General features: G+C 39.2%; 1 protein-coding gene across 1 annotated transcript; it reads right to left on the bottom strand.

Moving 5' to 3' along the window:
- Positions 1-738: 738 nt before the first annotated feature.
- On the bottom strand, positions 739-4,509 carry LOC138403841 (uncharacterized). The gene is made up of 4 exons (XM_069505857.1): positions 4,414-4,509; positions 2,896-3,054; positions 1,884-2,066; positions 739-936 (listed from the first exon to the last, which is right to left on the bottom strand). Exons 1-4 carry the CDS (start codon positions 4,501-4,503, stop codon positions 772-774), a joined length of 597 nt encoding a protein of 198 aa, XP_069361958.1. The 5' UTR covers positions 4,504-4,509; the 3' UTR covers positions 739-771.
- Positions 4,510-16,887: the final 12,378 nt, after the last annotated feature.

Below are 16,887 nucleotides of genomic sequence, written 5' to 3'. Positions count from 1 at the left end.
ACAAACCGGCAATCTGTAATAGGATCTTACTGTGCGCTGAGACCACATGACGAACGCTTTGTGCAACCTATGGGCATCTATGGGGCTTTCAGGAGCGTTAAAATGTGTAAAGGGCTCGCATACAGATAGACTCTTTTTGGTAACACTAACAACAGATTGACTGGTTTTGGCGCAGACCCAGGGGCGATATTTGCGGTACGATAGAAGAAAGGTGGACATTATGGCGAACTTTCCTCACCGATGCAGAAAATCATTATCATAAACAGATAGACGTCCTATGCTGGATATGGGTCTCTTGTAGGGACTTTCACACGCTACGATCTTGTGCCGCCTGAATCAAGCGGCTCCCTATGACTCGTCTGATGTCATTCGTACATCTAGTGGGGGGTCTTCCAACGCTGCGCCTTCTGGTGCGAGGTCACCACTCCAGCACCTTGGGGCTCCAACGTCTATCGGGTTTTCCAAACTATGTGCCCTGCCCATTGCCACTTCAGCTTCGCAACCTGTTGAGCTGTGCCTTTTACACTATAGTTCTCCTACGGATCTCCTCATTTCCTCATTGATCACGTAGAGAAACTCCGCACATAGCTCTCTCCATCGCCCGCTGAGTGACTCTGAGCTTTCTTATGAGGCCCATAGTTAGCGACATGTCTCTGATCCATATGTCATCACTGGCAACACGCACTGTTCGAAGATTTTGGTCTTTAAGCACTGAGGAATTTAGAAAATACAATGGAGCAAAATTAAAACTTTTATGTGTAAGTTGTGGTGTTATTTCTTGGAGTCTCGCAGGGTTTTAAGGTGGAAGTCGATAGATCCATGGCCATTCACTCGGCCTCTGTCCGTCACGTTGACGTACACTCGGCCTTGCTCGAAGGGGAACGTGGCCACCAGGCCAGAGACACCAAATTTCATGTTCAGATAACTGTAAAACCCCTGAAAGTGACAATATTAGATTCAATAAAATATAAGTATAATCTAAATATATAAAAGGAAAAGGTGACTGACTGACTGATATATCGCAACGCACAGCTCAAACTACTGGACGGATCGGGCTGAAATTTGGCATGCAGATAGCTATTATGACGTAGACATCCGCTAAGAAGGGACTTTTGAAAATTCAAACCCTAAGGGGGTGAAATAGGGGGTTGAAATTTGCGTGTTCCACGTGGTCAGTCGCGAGCATAAGCTAGTTATTATTAAAAGTTGTAATTGAATAAAACCAGTCAAGTGCGAGTCGGACTCGCACACGAAGGGTTCCGTACCATCGTAATAGGTTTTTTTTTAGAAATCTTTATTGCACACACATAATATGTATACAGGAAAACATTACAGATACAGAAGAAACTGTATAACACTCGCTCGCTGTATAATGCTCGCGACTTCACGTGGACTACATTCAATTCCTTATTTTACCCCCTTAGGGTTGAATTTTCAAAAATCCTTTATTAGCGGATGCCTACGTCATAATACTCGTAGCTATCTGCATACCAAATTTGCCGAACAGCCCGATCCGTCCGGTAGTTTGAGCTGTGCGTTGATAGATCAGTCAGTCAGTCAGCATTTCTTTTTTAGATATTTAGAAGTATGGATTAGTGTGATAGTGTGATAGTCTGATTAGTGTGATAGTGTGATAGTCTGATTAGTGTGATAGTGTGATAGTCTGATTAGTGTGATAGTGTGATAGTCTGATTAGTGTGATAGTGTGATAGTCTGATTAGTGTGATAGTGTGATAGTCTGATTAGTGTGATAGTGTGATAGTCTAATTAGTGTGATAGTCTGATTAGTGTGATAGTGTGATAGTCTGATTAGTGTGATAGTGTGATAGTCTGATTAGTGTGATAGTGTGATAGTCTGATTAGTGTGATAGTGTGATACTCACTGGTGGGAGGGGACATTTCAGTTCAGCCATAACACGTTCCTTTACTGGTATTCTGTAATAGCCCGTCCTGAGCCCGTCACCAATAATTTCGTCAAACTCAAACATATCGCATAATTTTAAGTGTATGTCAACGAAACTCCTCTTGTATTTATTTGAAAGCAACTGGTAGACGTACAGGCTTACCTGGAAATTGACATCAGTACATTTTTTGATCGTGTGTGCAAGGCCTATGTCCAGCAGTGGACGCAAACAGGCTGATTGATTGGCTATGCTGCGTAGGCCCTACTGGCCGCTACAGCGTCGCCTGGGGGTGAACAGAAAGAAAGATAATTTGAGAGGCAGAAAATTTCGGCGGGCAACGTCGCGTCGTCCTAAGGGCGCCTCCTTTGATGCTCGGACCACGGCTTAGGATGACGTTGGGATGATGAGATGAGCGGCAACACTCTGCAAAGCAGAAATGTCATTCTACAGTGCGACAAGGTTTTTTTTTTATTTTTTTTTATTTTTATAACAAGTGTAGGTAGGTACACCAAATATTTACATTATTTTTTTCTCGCCAAACTGGTGAGCCAGTTTGTTAGCGAGCTGGTGCTCCTTAAAAATAACGCGTGCGCTCTTGGCGCGTGGCGAAAATCGGAGCTAACGTTGCCGTCAGGTGTCCCCTTGTTCTAGTTTGAATATTCTAAGCCTTTTTTTTTTTTTTTTTTTTTTTTTTTTTTTTTTTTTTTTTTTTTTTTTTTTTTTTAAATAGATATAGCGAGCAAGCGAGCAGGCGGGTCACCTGATGTTAAGTGATTACCGCCGCCCATGAACATTTGCAGCACCAGAGGAGCCGCCGATGCGTTGCCGGCCTTTTAGGAATTTGTTGGTCCGCCCCTTGAATAACCCCATGTTATAATCTAGTGTTCTCCAACAGCGCCCTCCTGTCAATGTCATTCAAGTGCCAAGAGAGCCTTGTCGCACTGTAAAGGCCGATGTAGGTACATTACTTTCTGCCGCGTTAGCTCATTACCGTAAAATTGTTGTCCATAACTTTCATTGAAGTGTAATTTAACGTAACATAATGTACGGGATCTTTTCTACTGAGACGTTTTGATTTGAAGCTAATATTGTAATAGTAGTCTTTGTCAAACCAAGTGACTTGTGGACGCTCCAAGCTAAAATAAATCACCTGAAAATAATAGGTACAATATTATAATAGGTATAGTCTGGAACCAGAGCGCTAGCAAAAACTTTTTTTTTTTTCCTTATCATGCGATCAGTCGATGGACTATGAGCAGATTGGTTGGAGGACAGGTTGGCGTAATTGGAGACAACTTCCCCACCTGCAGCGGGAAAACTCCATGGGTTTCAGCTAATTATCCAGTATATGCTTTCTCTTTAGTCGACGAATCGCCTGCGGCATTGTCAACTGCACTGCCAGACGATTTGGATGGTTAGTAAGTCTTGTTTTTAACCGACTTCAAAAAAAGGAGGAGGTTCTCAATTCGTCGGAATCTTTTTTATTTTTATTTTTTTTTATTTTTTATGTATGTTCCCCGATTACTCGAAGACGCCTGGACCGATTTTCAAAATTCTTTTTTTGTTTGAAAGGGTATACTTCAAAGTTGGTCCTATTTAAATTTGGTGAAAATCTGATGAACATCTTCGAAGATAGATACTGGAACTCCTCAACGGATAATAGTAAATTGCTCGCGATCAGTGTAATAGCTTAGTAAACAGTAGATTTTTAACCAGTCATAGCATAATTCCACGGGACCACTAAAAATTGTGAAATAAATTTTTTTTACAAAAAAAATAAAAACCGACTTCGATACACAAACACTAAAAATTGAAAAAAATAATTATTTTTCAATTTTTAGTGTTTGTGTATCGAAGTCGGTTTTTATTTTTTTTGTAAAAAAAATTTATGTAGTTGCAACTATAGCTTCTAATCTCTTCCTTTACTGTGTTGATATTTAAGTGCTCATGGAGTTCCGATATCTGCAAGAACCATGGCGCGTTGGATAGTTAAAACTTAGCGTTATTGTTATACTACCTAAACACAATCCAATACCAATAACCATTATTTTGCCTCATTTTGTACTTATAGTAATTTAGAATTTTTCAAACCCGCAATGTACCTATACCGTGCAAAACTCGGGTCAATGCCCCGCTTACGACGTGGCATTGACTCCAAATGGCCTACTTACGCAACGTACGTTGACCTCCAGCGTCAGTCAGATGTTTTATTTGCAATATATCGTAAACTTTTACAGAATTATAAGATTGTTTTTATATTATTGTTTTGCGCACTTTTTTTTGTGGTATCATATCAGTAGTTCTGAAAACCGAAAGGTCGACGGTTCAAACCCCGCCCGTTGCACTATTGTCGTACCTACTCCTAGCACAAGCCTGACGCTTAGTTGGAGAGGAAAGGGGAATATTAGTCATTTAATATGGCTAATATTCTTTTTAAAAGAAAAAAAAACATCAGTACCATCACATCTCTTTGTTCAATACAATTCAATCTATCACCGCTTTTACTTACCCTTTCACTGTAACATTTCTTAATCACGAATGTAACACAGCACACAAGCACAGCTAAATATATAAAATTTTTCTTGGATTCCATAACCATTCTTGTTCTTGCTTGAACTGAATGAATAAACACGTAATAACTGAAAATACATGCGAGTAAATTGGCCAATTCATTTATATCATTTAATATTTGTTTGTAACTACTCAAGTGCTTGTTACAACACTAATAAGTAGGGTTCTGTTGTTAGCTTCAAAAACCTCATAATTCCACAAAAGTGCATTTGACGATACAAAAGTACTTGCCTTCGGCTTAGGTTTTCAGGTTATCCATGGCTATTACGCGTGTAGAAAACCGAGTAAATTGGCCATTTTATTTATGTCATTTAATATTTATTTATAACTAATCAAGTGCTTGTTAGAACACGAATAAGTAGGGTTCTGTTGTCAGCTTCAAAAACCTCATAATTCCACAAAAGTGCATTTGACGATACAAAAGTACTTGCCTTCGGCTTAGGTTTTCAGGTTATCCATGGCTATAACGCGTGTAGAAAACCGAGTAAATTGACCATTTCATTTATGGCATTTTTATTTAACTAATCAAGTGCTTGTTAGAACACGAATAAGGTAGGGTTGTGTATAAGTAACGCTAAAAACTCATAATAGGGTGTTGGACTGTAGTAATAATAATATAATGTGATTGTTTGTAAAGCGATAGTTTATGGGGGTTTTTTTTAAATAGAGATAGCGAGCAAACGAGCAGGCGGGTCACCTGATGTTAAGTGATTACCGCCGCCCATGAACATTTGCAGCACCAGAGGAACCACCAATGCGTTGCCGGCCTTTCAGGAATTTGTTGGTCCGTCCCTTGAATAACCCCATGTTGTAACCTAATAGGAACACTGCCGAAGGGAGTTGATTCCACAGTTTGCATGTGCGTGGAACCAACTTCCTTCGGCGTATAGCATTTGACGATACAAAAGTACTTGCCTTCGGCTCAGGTTTTAAGGTTATCCATGGCTATAACACGTGTAAGTGCGCGCCTTTTATAATTATGTAATACTAAATTATTATGTGAACTGAACCTATTTTTTTATAAATGTTATCATACAAAATTATAAGCCAAAATGGCAAATACATAATTGCCATATTATTTATTATGTGATATAAAGGTCTATTGTGCATATTCCGGAAATACTATTATTAAAATAATTGTTTTAATCTAGGTAGGTACCTACTGTTTATTTTTCCATGAAAATGTAACTGGCCGAGTTTTTTTTTTATATACAGATAGCTATTATGACGTAGGCATCCGCTAAGAAAGGATTTTTGAAAATTCAACCCCTAAAGGGGTGAAATAGGGATTTGAAAGTGTAGTCCACGCTGACGAAGTCGCGAGCATAGGCTAGTTATTATATATTCTGTGACTAAGTAATGTCAAATAGCAAGGAAGTAAATAATACCTCATGTAGATTATTGTTGGTATCAGTACATAACACGGCTATACATGAGTCGGTTAGCACGCAACGGTTCTGCACTAGATATGACCGAGTAGAGTAGTGTCGTGTCGGTAACGCCACTCCGTTACACTGCTTCGGGGTAGGGTGACCATGTATCTTGAAGGAAGTTTCCTGAAAAATATTATTTTGTCTAATTATCACGACCGCCCCAAAAAAATTTGCTATAATGTATTCCACCATAACTTCTTAATGCCTGAAAAATTGGATGTATGGGATATCGTACAAATCTTAGTTTATGTGTTTCAACCGTTCCGAGAGGAAACATACGGGCGTGTACTGTGGGCGGTACCGCTGAAAAACTGTAAGTAAACTTCTGCTTTCACGACATTTTTTTTAAATCTTTTATCATCAGGTTTTTACATTTATGTATGTCAGCTTTTCACGACTTGTTATGTTAAATTGCGAAAGTTTGTTTGTTTGTTGATTAATTGGTTTGTTCGTTTGTCCTTCAATCAAGCCGCAAAGAAACAATGGATCTTCGTGTTTTTTTGCATGAGTATGCTTAAAGAGTTGGGGAGAGTGAGGACTTGGAAAGGGTGGAATTTTATGGGCAGTCGCGTAAAAAGTACGTCCTGGCCTATCAACCACCATGGCCACCCCACTCAGTACAGTAGCAAACGCAAATTGTCATGAATGCCGGCGTTATGTTGTACTTGTAGGCGTCTCCTTAACGTTTACGGCGAACTGTTCCAACCGTTCCGGGAGGAAACATACGGGCGTACACTGTGGGCGGTACCGCTGAAAAACTGTGAGTAGGTATGGTTTTGTATTTTCACTAGCTAATGCCCATCACTTCATCCGCGTAGGGTTTTAAAAATTCGTACCGTTAGGATAAGGAATGTCGTTCCAGCTTCATTTTAGGGTGGTTCCGTACCTCAAAGGGAAAAACGGAACCCTTATAGGATCACTTTGTTGTCTGTCTGTCTGTCAAGAAATCTAAAGGGTACTTCCCGTTGATCTAGAATCATGAAATTTGGCAGGTAGGCAGGTCTTAAAGCAGATGGGAAAAATAAAAAAACCGTGAATTTGTGGTTACATTACACAAATTAAATTGTGGTCATGAACTAATAATTAGTATTTTCAATTTTCAAAGTTAGATAACTATACCTATCATATGAAGGGCTTCACCTGTGCATTCTAAAACAGATTTGTATTTATTTTTATGCATCATAGTTTTTGATTTATCGTACAAAATGTTTAAAAAATACGGCTGTAGTACGGAACCCTCAGTGCGCGAGCTTGACTCGCACTTGGCCGGTTTTTTTCTTTGGTGTTTCTTGGTTGTTTGTTTAATACTTAGCGGAAGGCGGGCGGTGCATATCACAATAATATTATGTTGCACATTTTTTTTTTTTTTTTTTTTTTTTTGTTGCACGTTGTACCATACAGATATTGGTGCTGATCCTAAGCACACAAAAATTTTAGAGTATTCGCATCCTCTTCTTACTAATGTAAAATGAAAAGGACAGACACAGTTTGACAGTTTTAAATTCAATTTAGAGCTGTCAAACCTCGTGACTTTAGCTGCCAGTCGCGAGCCTATTGTTTAAATTCGTAGCGTGCACTAAAATTTAGTCTAATGTAAAATTAACGGGGTTTCAATATTGTAATTGTAAAAATAATTGTTTAGTAATTTATAATCAACAAGCTTATGCTCGCAACTTCGTCCGCGTGGACTACACAAATTTCAAACCTCTATTTCACCCCCTTAGGAGTTGAATTTTCAAAAATCCTTTCTTAGCGGATGCCTACGTCATAATAGCTATTCGCATGCCAGATTTTAGACCGATCCGTCCAGTAGTTTGAGCTGTGCGTTGATAGATCAGTCAGTCAGTCAGTCAGTCACCTTTTCTTTCTATATATTTAGATTATTGGAATGCATGAATAATAATAAATAAAAAATCATGTTCCGTCCTTTTTTAGCAATATTAAAAAGAAAAAATGTAGATACTCTAAATTTAGTTTAGAGAAAGACAAGAGAATCGGCGTTTTCTGAATAGAATATTGGTACGTATGTTCACGACTACTTATCGTCAGTTACGAGTATTTTGGGACAGGAATATTATCCGCTATGGCCGCCAAACTAAATTACTAATTACATACAAACTTAAAGTACGTACTTGGCATAGCTACTTTGGCACTAACTTAGTTGGAGATATGATTTTAATAGTATGTAGATATCTGAATCTACACTAATATTATAAAGAGGAAAACTTTGTTTGTTTGTTTGTTTGTTTGTTTGTTTGTTTGTTTGTTTGTTTGTACTGAATAGGCTCAAAAACTACTGGACCGATTTTAAAAATTCTTTCACCATTCGAAAGCTACATTATCCACGAGTAACATAGGCTATATTTTATTTTGGAAAAAATAGGGTTCCGTAAGATATTTGGGTTTTTCGGACACAAGGTGTAAAAAATCAACAAGAAAAGTTACTTATTTTGCGTACGCTGCCTAAACTATAAAAGATAGAACCATAAAATGTTCTAATTAATTGTAGATCTTATAAATATCTACAAAAAAGTCCGCGACACACTATACCCATCTATGTCGAGTGAGGCACAGCAACCATTTTTTTATTTAAAAATCTTGAATTTTTTTTGGACTACATTTAAACGCGTTTATTTTACTCATGCTATTAATCCTTATCAAAATAAATGATTTCATCACTAAGAACAGTTTATGGAGATAATATTTGGTCTTTGAATGATTAAAATTGGACGTTTGGTTTTGAAGTTATGGCGAAATTAAAATATTACGATTTCTGCTGCACGGCCCGTTGTTATTATATAAAGAGGTAATGTCGTTAAGTTTGTTTGTAGGGGGCAGTGTTTCCATATGTAAATCGAGAATTACCGTGTTCAAGGGTTAAAATTACGGTGTTTCTAGATTAAATTACGGTGGATTAGCTAAAAGAATACCGTGTAAATTACCGTGTCATTTTTAAAAGAAAAAAAGTCACGAATTAGCTTTTTAATCAGCTATTAATATTATTCTGAATCTGACTCTCCTAGCATAGCAATATCTTTTTCATATACGGATTTATTCATATTAATATTTTGTTAAATCTCATTAGTTTTACATTTTACTCCTTCCTAATTGCTTGAATAAGGACGAAATACTACTATTACGCAGTATATTATGAATTTTTAACGTGATTTTGTATTACGGTGACACGGTCAAAGTAATGGCCATATTACCTTGACGGTAGATTAGGGCTGAATTACGGTGCATCTACGGTAATTACCGTGTACATGGAAACACTGGTAGGGGGTAATCTTTAGAACTACTGAACCGATTTTAAAAATTCTTTCACCAGTAGAAAGCTACATTATTCCTGAGTGACATAGGCTATACGGGATCTTTAAAAACCTAAATCTACGCGGGCGAAGCCGCGGGGATCAGCTATATAATATAAAAGGAAAACGTTTATAAAAAAATGATTCAGTTCACATAATAATTTAGTATCTAAATATAAAAAACCGGTCAAGTGCGAGTCAGGCTCACGCAATGAGGGTTCCGTACTACAGTCGTATTTTTTCGACATTTTGCACGATAATTTAAAATGTCCAGCGCGGAAATGCAGCCAGTATTCTTGGCACCATTCCACGCGGTCATGATTTATATAGTAATTAGATAAGGCTAGCTTTAAGTTTTATTGTATTAAAAAAAAAAAAAAAAAAAAAAATAAAAAAAAAAAAAATATTTAAAAACTATGATGCATAAAAATAAATAAAAATCTGTTTTAGAATGTACAGGTGAAGACCTTTCATATGATACCCCACTTCATATAGTCACTCACTTCGAAAGTTGAAAATACTAATTATTGGTGTATGACCACAATTTAATTATTTTTGTGTGATCTAACCCTAAATTCACGGTTTTCAGATTTTTCCCCAAATGTCAGCTACAAGATCTACCTACCTGCCAAATTTCATGATTCTAGGTCAACGGGAAGTACCCTGTAGGTTTCTTGACGGACAGACAGACAGACAACAAAGTGATCCTATAAGGGTTCCGTTTTTCCTTTTGAGGTACGGAACCCTAAAAATCAGCTCGATAAAACTTATGATCACAGCTAGTAGCAGTTGATCAAAAAAGTTTTCTCATTATGGCGCTCTTGCTCATTTGACAGTTCGGGTCCCACCACGGAGCCGATAAGTTCCGTTTTTAGGGTTCCGTACCCCCAAAGGAAAAATAAACCTTTATAGAAAGAAAGAAAGAAAACTTTTATTAATTGATCACTACACTACAATGAACACTACAATAAACCTGAAAACTTATTAAATCAATCTACATAATTAATTAGTATACTGATAAAAAAATATATATAGGATCACTTAGTTGTCTGTCTGTCTGTCTGTCTGTCAAGAAATCTATAGGGTACTTCCCGTTGACCTAGAATCATGAACTTTGGTAGCTTATAGCACAATTAAATTAATTAAGCCGAAATCCGTGAATTTGTGGTTATATCACAAAAAAATTAAAATGTGTTCATGAACAAATAATTAGTATTTTCAATTTTCAGTAAGATTACTATACCAAGTGGAATATCATATGAAAAGGCTTTACTTGTACAATCTAGACAGATTTTTAGGATTCCGTACCTCAAAAGGAAAAACGGAACCCTTATAGGATCACTTAGTTGTCTGTCTGTCTGTCTGTCTTTCCGTCTGTCTGTCAAGAAACCTACAGGGTACTTCCCGTTGACCTAGAATCATGAAATTTGGCAGGTAGGTAGATCTTATAGCTGAAATTTGGGGAAAAATCTGAAAACCGTGAATTTAGGGTTAGATCACACAAAAAAAAAATTAAATTGTGGTCATAAACTAATAATTAGTATTTTCAACTTTCGAAGTGAGTGACTATATCAAGTGGGGTATCATATGAAAGGTCTTCACCTGTACATTCTAAAACAGGTTTTTATTTATTTTTATGCATCATAGTTTTTGAATTATCGTGCAAAATGTCGAAAAAATACGACTGTAGTACGGAACCCTCATTGCGCGAGCCTGACTCGCACTTGGCCGGTTTTTTATTTATTTTTATGTATAATAAGGTATTGATTTATCGTGCAAAATGTCGCAAAACGACTGTAGTACGGAACCCTCGTTGCGCGAGGTCCACTTGGCCTTATTTTTTCAGACTAGTGTGTTTCTACTTTATATAGTCCACGTTAGTAGCCTTTTGCCGTTGGTTTTGGGACGGGTGTTATCGAAAGTTCTCTTGAAACCCGACTCCTGAAACAGGCAAAGTCAAAGTCAAAGTCAAATTATTTATTCAGAATAGGTAACATGTTACGCTTACTGATGGTCAAAATTGTTAATTTGTACGATGATATCATCATTATCATCATCATCATCAACCGATAGACGTCCACTGCTGGACATAATATGTAGGTCTCTTGTAGAAACTTCCTCACGCCACGGTCTTGCGCCGCCTGAATCCAGCGGCTCCCTGCGACACGTCTGATGTCTTCCGTCCGCCTAGCTCAAATTACTGGACGGATCGGGCTGAAATTTGGCATGCAGATAGATATTATTATTATTATTTATTATTTAATTAGAACGGCCATAAAGCCAATTACACTAATTAAACTACGAGTACAAACTAACATAAACATACTTACAAAAATTGTTAAAATTATAAATTTTAAAAAGCAAAATTATAAATTTTCACAAAAGTGCAAGATCTGACCCATGAGGTCAGCCCATTTGTCAGCAAATATGTCACAGCGAGGGGACTCCTTCAGCAGTGCGTTGAGCGCAGTTGCATTTTAATTATGACGTAGGCACCCGCTAAGAAAGGATTTTTGAAATTTCAATCCTTAAGGGGGTGAGATAGGGATTTGGTTTAGTTCACGCGGACGAAGTCGCGAGCATGTCGTAAGTAATATGAGTTCTATCAATGCCAATGGAGCTATGACAATCTTTTGAGCTTTAATACGGGTTCGGCGCGTGCTAGGCTTTTGGCCGTGGGTACGCGTGAGGCCGGCTACTGGCTTCACGCGTACCCTTCGTCAAATACAGGAACATTTCTTGAGCCTGACACGCTCCGAATCGCAACCTGTCTACGGCTCGGGGTTCCGGTCTGCGCTCCTCATAAATGTCCCTGTGGCAGTGATGTCGACAAGCTAGGACATCACGGACTGTCATGCCAAAAAAGTGCAGGCCGCTTCTCGAGACATGCCGCACTTAACGATATCATACGCCGGTCCCTTGCCACCGTCAACGTGCCAAGTCTACTTGAGCCGACTGGTATTGCAAGAGACGATGGCAAGAGACCGGACGGTATGAGTTTGATTCCATGGAAGGTGGGCCGGGTGCTGGTATGGGATGCAACCTGTTCAGACACTTTGGCCCCTTCCCATCTACATGGAACCAACAACAGAGCTGGTGCGGCATGTGAAGCGGCTGAAAAAGCCAAAACATGCAAATACAGGGGTCTAGGCTCCGAATATGAATTTGTCCCATTCGGTGTCGAGACCCTTGGTCCGTGGGGTCCTAGCGCTATTACACTTTTTAAGGAAATAGCAAAAAGGTTAGTCGACATCACAGGAGACCGAAGATCTGGCAGCTACCTCGGACAAAGAATTAGCCTAGCTATCCAAAGGGGGAACGCTGCCAGTATCTTCGGAACCTTGCCTAAAGGGACTCCTTTTAATAATATATTTTAGTTATAATATTATATTTTTTAAGGTTTTAGTTTTAGTTTAAATTATTAATTGGTATGATTATATAAAGTAAGTTATTAGGTATAATTAGCTATTACGTAGATACGTTAGGTGATTGTCTAAATAGGTTTCCGATTAGTCGTACGCAATGTCGCGTCCAATTAGTCCAACGAGCAATGTCGGATGTAATGGGGAAAGTTTCCCTCACCCTCCGCCTGGAGTCATAAGTTCAATCAAATAATTATTGCCTTAATCCGTCTTGCTTGTATTAATTAGTTTGCTTGTCTTTGGTAATTTATTGGTTAACTAGCGACCGCCCGCGGCTTCGCTCGGTGAAATAACGGATTTTCTTTATTCCGGCCTGGTCCAGTAGGTACATTTTTGTTACAATTAAATATCAGTTTCTTTAACGGTGAAGGAAAACATCATGAGAAAACCTGCATACCTACCTGCAAGTTCTCCATTATGTTCTCAAAGGTGTGTGGAGTCTGCTATTTTGCACTTTACCAGCGTGGTGGACTGTGGCCTAAGCTTCTCTCATTCTGAGATGAGACCCGTGATGCCTATAGTATGACAAGTAGGTAGGTAGGTAGGTTTATATGACACGGCACGGTGAATATAAAAACTAGACGAAGCCCGCGATTTCGTCCGGGTGGATTTAGGTTTTTAAAAATCCCGTGGGAACTCTTTAATTTTCCGGGACAAAAAGTAGCCTATGTCCTTCCCCGGGATGCAAGCTATCGCTGTACCAAATTTCGTGGAAATCGGTTGAACAGATGGGCCGTGAAAGGCTAGCAGACAGACAGACGGACAGACAGACAGACAGACACACTTTCGCATGAGCCTCAATAGCTCAACCGGTATAGGAGTGGACTGAAAACCAAAAGTTCGACCAAATCCCGCCTGTTGCACTATTGTCGTACCTACTCCTAGCACAAGCCTGACGCTTAATTGGAGAGGAAAGGGGAATATTAGTCATTTAAAATGGCTAATATTCTTTAAAAAAAAAAAAAAATATAATATTAATATTCGTGATGTTTTGAATCCGCGCCTCGTCCGCGCCTCGTCCGCGCCTCGTACGTGGCGTGTTAGCATAAACCATCCCTTAGATGGAGCGCCCTATCTCAGTGAAACGGTATACTTGCAGTGGATCAATTAATTCAGTGTTCGTTTCCGCTTAAACACTAAGTAAATTCTAGAATCTAGGTGGAAATGATAGTAAATAAAGCTAGCCATGTTTATTACAGGTATCGTTAGTTCGCTTTAAGCAAACCGGATATATTATAGATTGAGAGCTAGCGGGATAGTTTGAGGGGATATCCTATACTTATCTATCTATACTAATAATATTACTAGCTTATTCTCGCGACTTCGTCCGTGTGGAATACACAAATTTCAAACCCCTAATGCACCCCCAGTCTAGTAGTTTGAGCTGTGCGTTGATAGATCAGTCAGTCACTTTTTAGGGTTCCGTACCTCAAAAGGAAAAACGGAACCCTTATAGGATCACTTTATTGTCTGTCTGTCTGTCAAGAAACCAGGGAGGATACAGGGTATTTCCCGTTGACCTAGAATCATGAAATTTGGCAGGTAGGTAGATCTTATAGCTGACATTTCGGGAAAAATCTGAAAACTGTGAATATTTAGGGTTAGATCACACAAAAAAAATTAAATTGTGGTCATGAACTAATAATTAGTATTTTCAACTTTCGAAGTGAGATAACTATATCAAGTGGGGTATAACATGAAAGGTCTTCACCTGTGCATTCTAAAACAGATTTTTATTTATTTTTATGCATCATAGTTTTTGAATTATCGTGCAAAATGTCGAAAAAATACGACTGTAGTACGGAACCCTCGTTGTGCGAGCCTGACTCGTACTTGGTCGGTTTTTCTTTTTAAACTGAAAATTAAAACTACCTGACTATTCATAAATACTTATAAAAAGTTTACATGAATAAAAAAAACATTTTATTCTATTCTATTCTTTATATATTTAGAGATACACAGGGAACTATTTCAATTGTTCCTCTCTGCCAGACACAATTTTATTTAAAGGTCTAGACTCTAGAGTATGAGGTGCCTGACACTAAAATGTGTCTGGCAGATGTTTGGCCCATGGCAATTTCCTAGATTGCCTATGTAGATAGTCCGTTGGTTTAGCTGCAATCAGACCTGATGGCAAGTGATCATGCAGCCTAAGATGGAGCGCGCTTGCCTATAAGATGCCTATTCACTCTTGACTTGAAGGTACCCATGTTATACCTAATTGGAGGGGAAAACTGATGCTGGAAGGGTGTTCCAAATCTTAGCGGTTCGAATTAGAAATGAGGAGGCAAAAAGGTACGTATCCGTGGAGTTTCGACTACGTTCGGGTGGGATGGGTTTAATAAAAACTGCCATACCCCTTCCAGGTTAGCCCGCTATCATCTTAGACTGCATCATCACTTACCACCAGGTGAGATTGCAGTCAAGGGCTAACTTGTATCTGAATAAAAAAAAAAAAAACCTTGGCGATGCCTAAATGTAGGATCTCGTGCCACCAGCTCTTCCGCTATATTATTTGGTATGCGGTAGTGGGTAGTCTAAAATAGAGCTTTGGATGTTTATTTCACAGTTTGCCGTTAATTGTGGTTAGCTGGATCGGTGTAGAGGCTAAATTATTCGCCTGTAATTTCTAACAACTAGCATCGCAACGGCTTAACAGCTCAACGGTCAGGGTGGACTGGACTGACATCCCAAAGGTTGGCGGTTCAATATTCAAACCCTACCCGTTGCACTTGTCAGGATATTTTGAATGATAAAACATATCATTCAAAATGGGGCCATGGAGTCTTAGTGCTAAAAATTTTTTACGAGACATTTCACCGCGATTAATAGCCTCAACTGGTGACAGAAGGGCTGGCTCATTTTTTGCGTAGCGGATCAGCCTGGCTGTCCAGCGCGGAAATGCAGCCAGTATTCTTGGCACCATTCCACGCGGTCATGATTTATATAGTAATTAGATAAGGCTAGCTTTAAGTTTTATTGTATTAAAAAAAAAAAAAAAAAAAAAAAAAAAAAAAAAATTAAGAAACATATCTATATATCTATATAAAAAAGCTGTGATAGCCTAGTGGTTAGGACGTCCGCCTTCTAATCGGAGGTCGGGGGCTCGATCCCAGCACGCACCTCTAACTTTTCGAAGATAAATGCGTTTTAATTAATCAAATATCACTTGCTTTATTGGTGAAGGAAAACATCGTGAGGAAACCTGCATGCTTGAGAGTTCTCCATAATGTTCTCAAAGGTGTGTGAAGTCTACCAATCCGCACATGGCCAGCGTGGTAGACTATGGCCAAAACCCTTCTCACTAAGAGAAGAGACCCGTGCTCTGTAGTGAGCCGGTGATGGGTTGATCATGATGATGATGATATAACAACGCTCATAAGCTCAGAGTCACTCAGCAGGCGATGGAGAGTTTCTCTACGTGATCAAATGAGGAGATCCGTAGGAGAACTAGAGTAACCGACATAGCTCAACGGGTGCGAAGCTGAAATGGCAATGGGGAGGGCACATAAATTATTCTCTAAATTAAAAAGAGCAACCGCCGAGTTTCTTGCTGGTTCTTCTCGGTAGGAATGGCATTCCAAAACAGTGGTAAATTAAAACTACCTGACTATTCATAAGCACTTTTAAAAAGTTTACATGAATAAAAAAACATTCTATTCTATTATATTCTATTCATAGTTCGTACAACCGATAGGCGTTGGGGTCCCAAGGTGCTGGAATGGCGACCTCGCACCAGAAGACCCCCCACTAGGTGGACGGACGACATCAGACGAGTCGCAAAGATGCGCTGGTGAATTCAACACAGAACACAGTAGGTTCTGTGTTGCCAGTGATGACATATGGATCCGAGACATGGTCGCTAACTATGGGCCTCATAAGAAAGTTCCGAGTCACTCAGCGGGCGATGGAGAGAGCTATGTGCGGAGTTTCTCTACGTTAGTTTCTCTAAATCAGAAATAAGGAGATCTGTAGGAGAACTAGAGTAACCGACATAGCTCAACGGGTTGCGACGCTGAAGTGGCAATGGGCAGGGCACAGTTCGTAAAACCGATAGACGTTGGGGTCTCAAGGTGCTGGAATGGCGACCTCGCACTGGAAGACGCAGCTTTGGAAGACCCCCCACTAGGTGGACGGACGACAGACATCAGACAAGTCGCAGGGAGGCGCTGGCGAATTCAGGCGGCGCAAAACCGTGGCGTGTGGAAGTCCCTACAAGAGACCTATGTCCAGCTGTGGACGTCTATCG

The sequence above is a fragment of the Maniola hyperantus genome, chromosome 21 (genome assembly GCF_902806685.2).
Source record: "Maniola hyperantus chromosome 21, iAphHyp1.2, whole genome shotgun sequence".
Lineage (NCBI taxonomy): Eukaryota > Metazoa > Arthropoda > Insecta > Lepidoptera > Nymphalidae > Maniola > Maniola hyperantus.
Note: the sequence above shows the minus strand (reverse complement) of the source record. Positions and strands in the feature narration are given on the sequence as shown.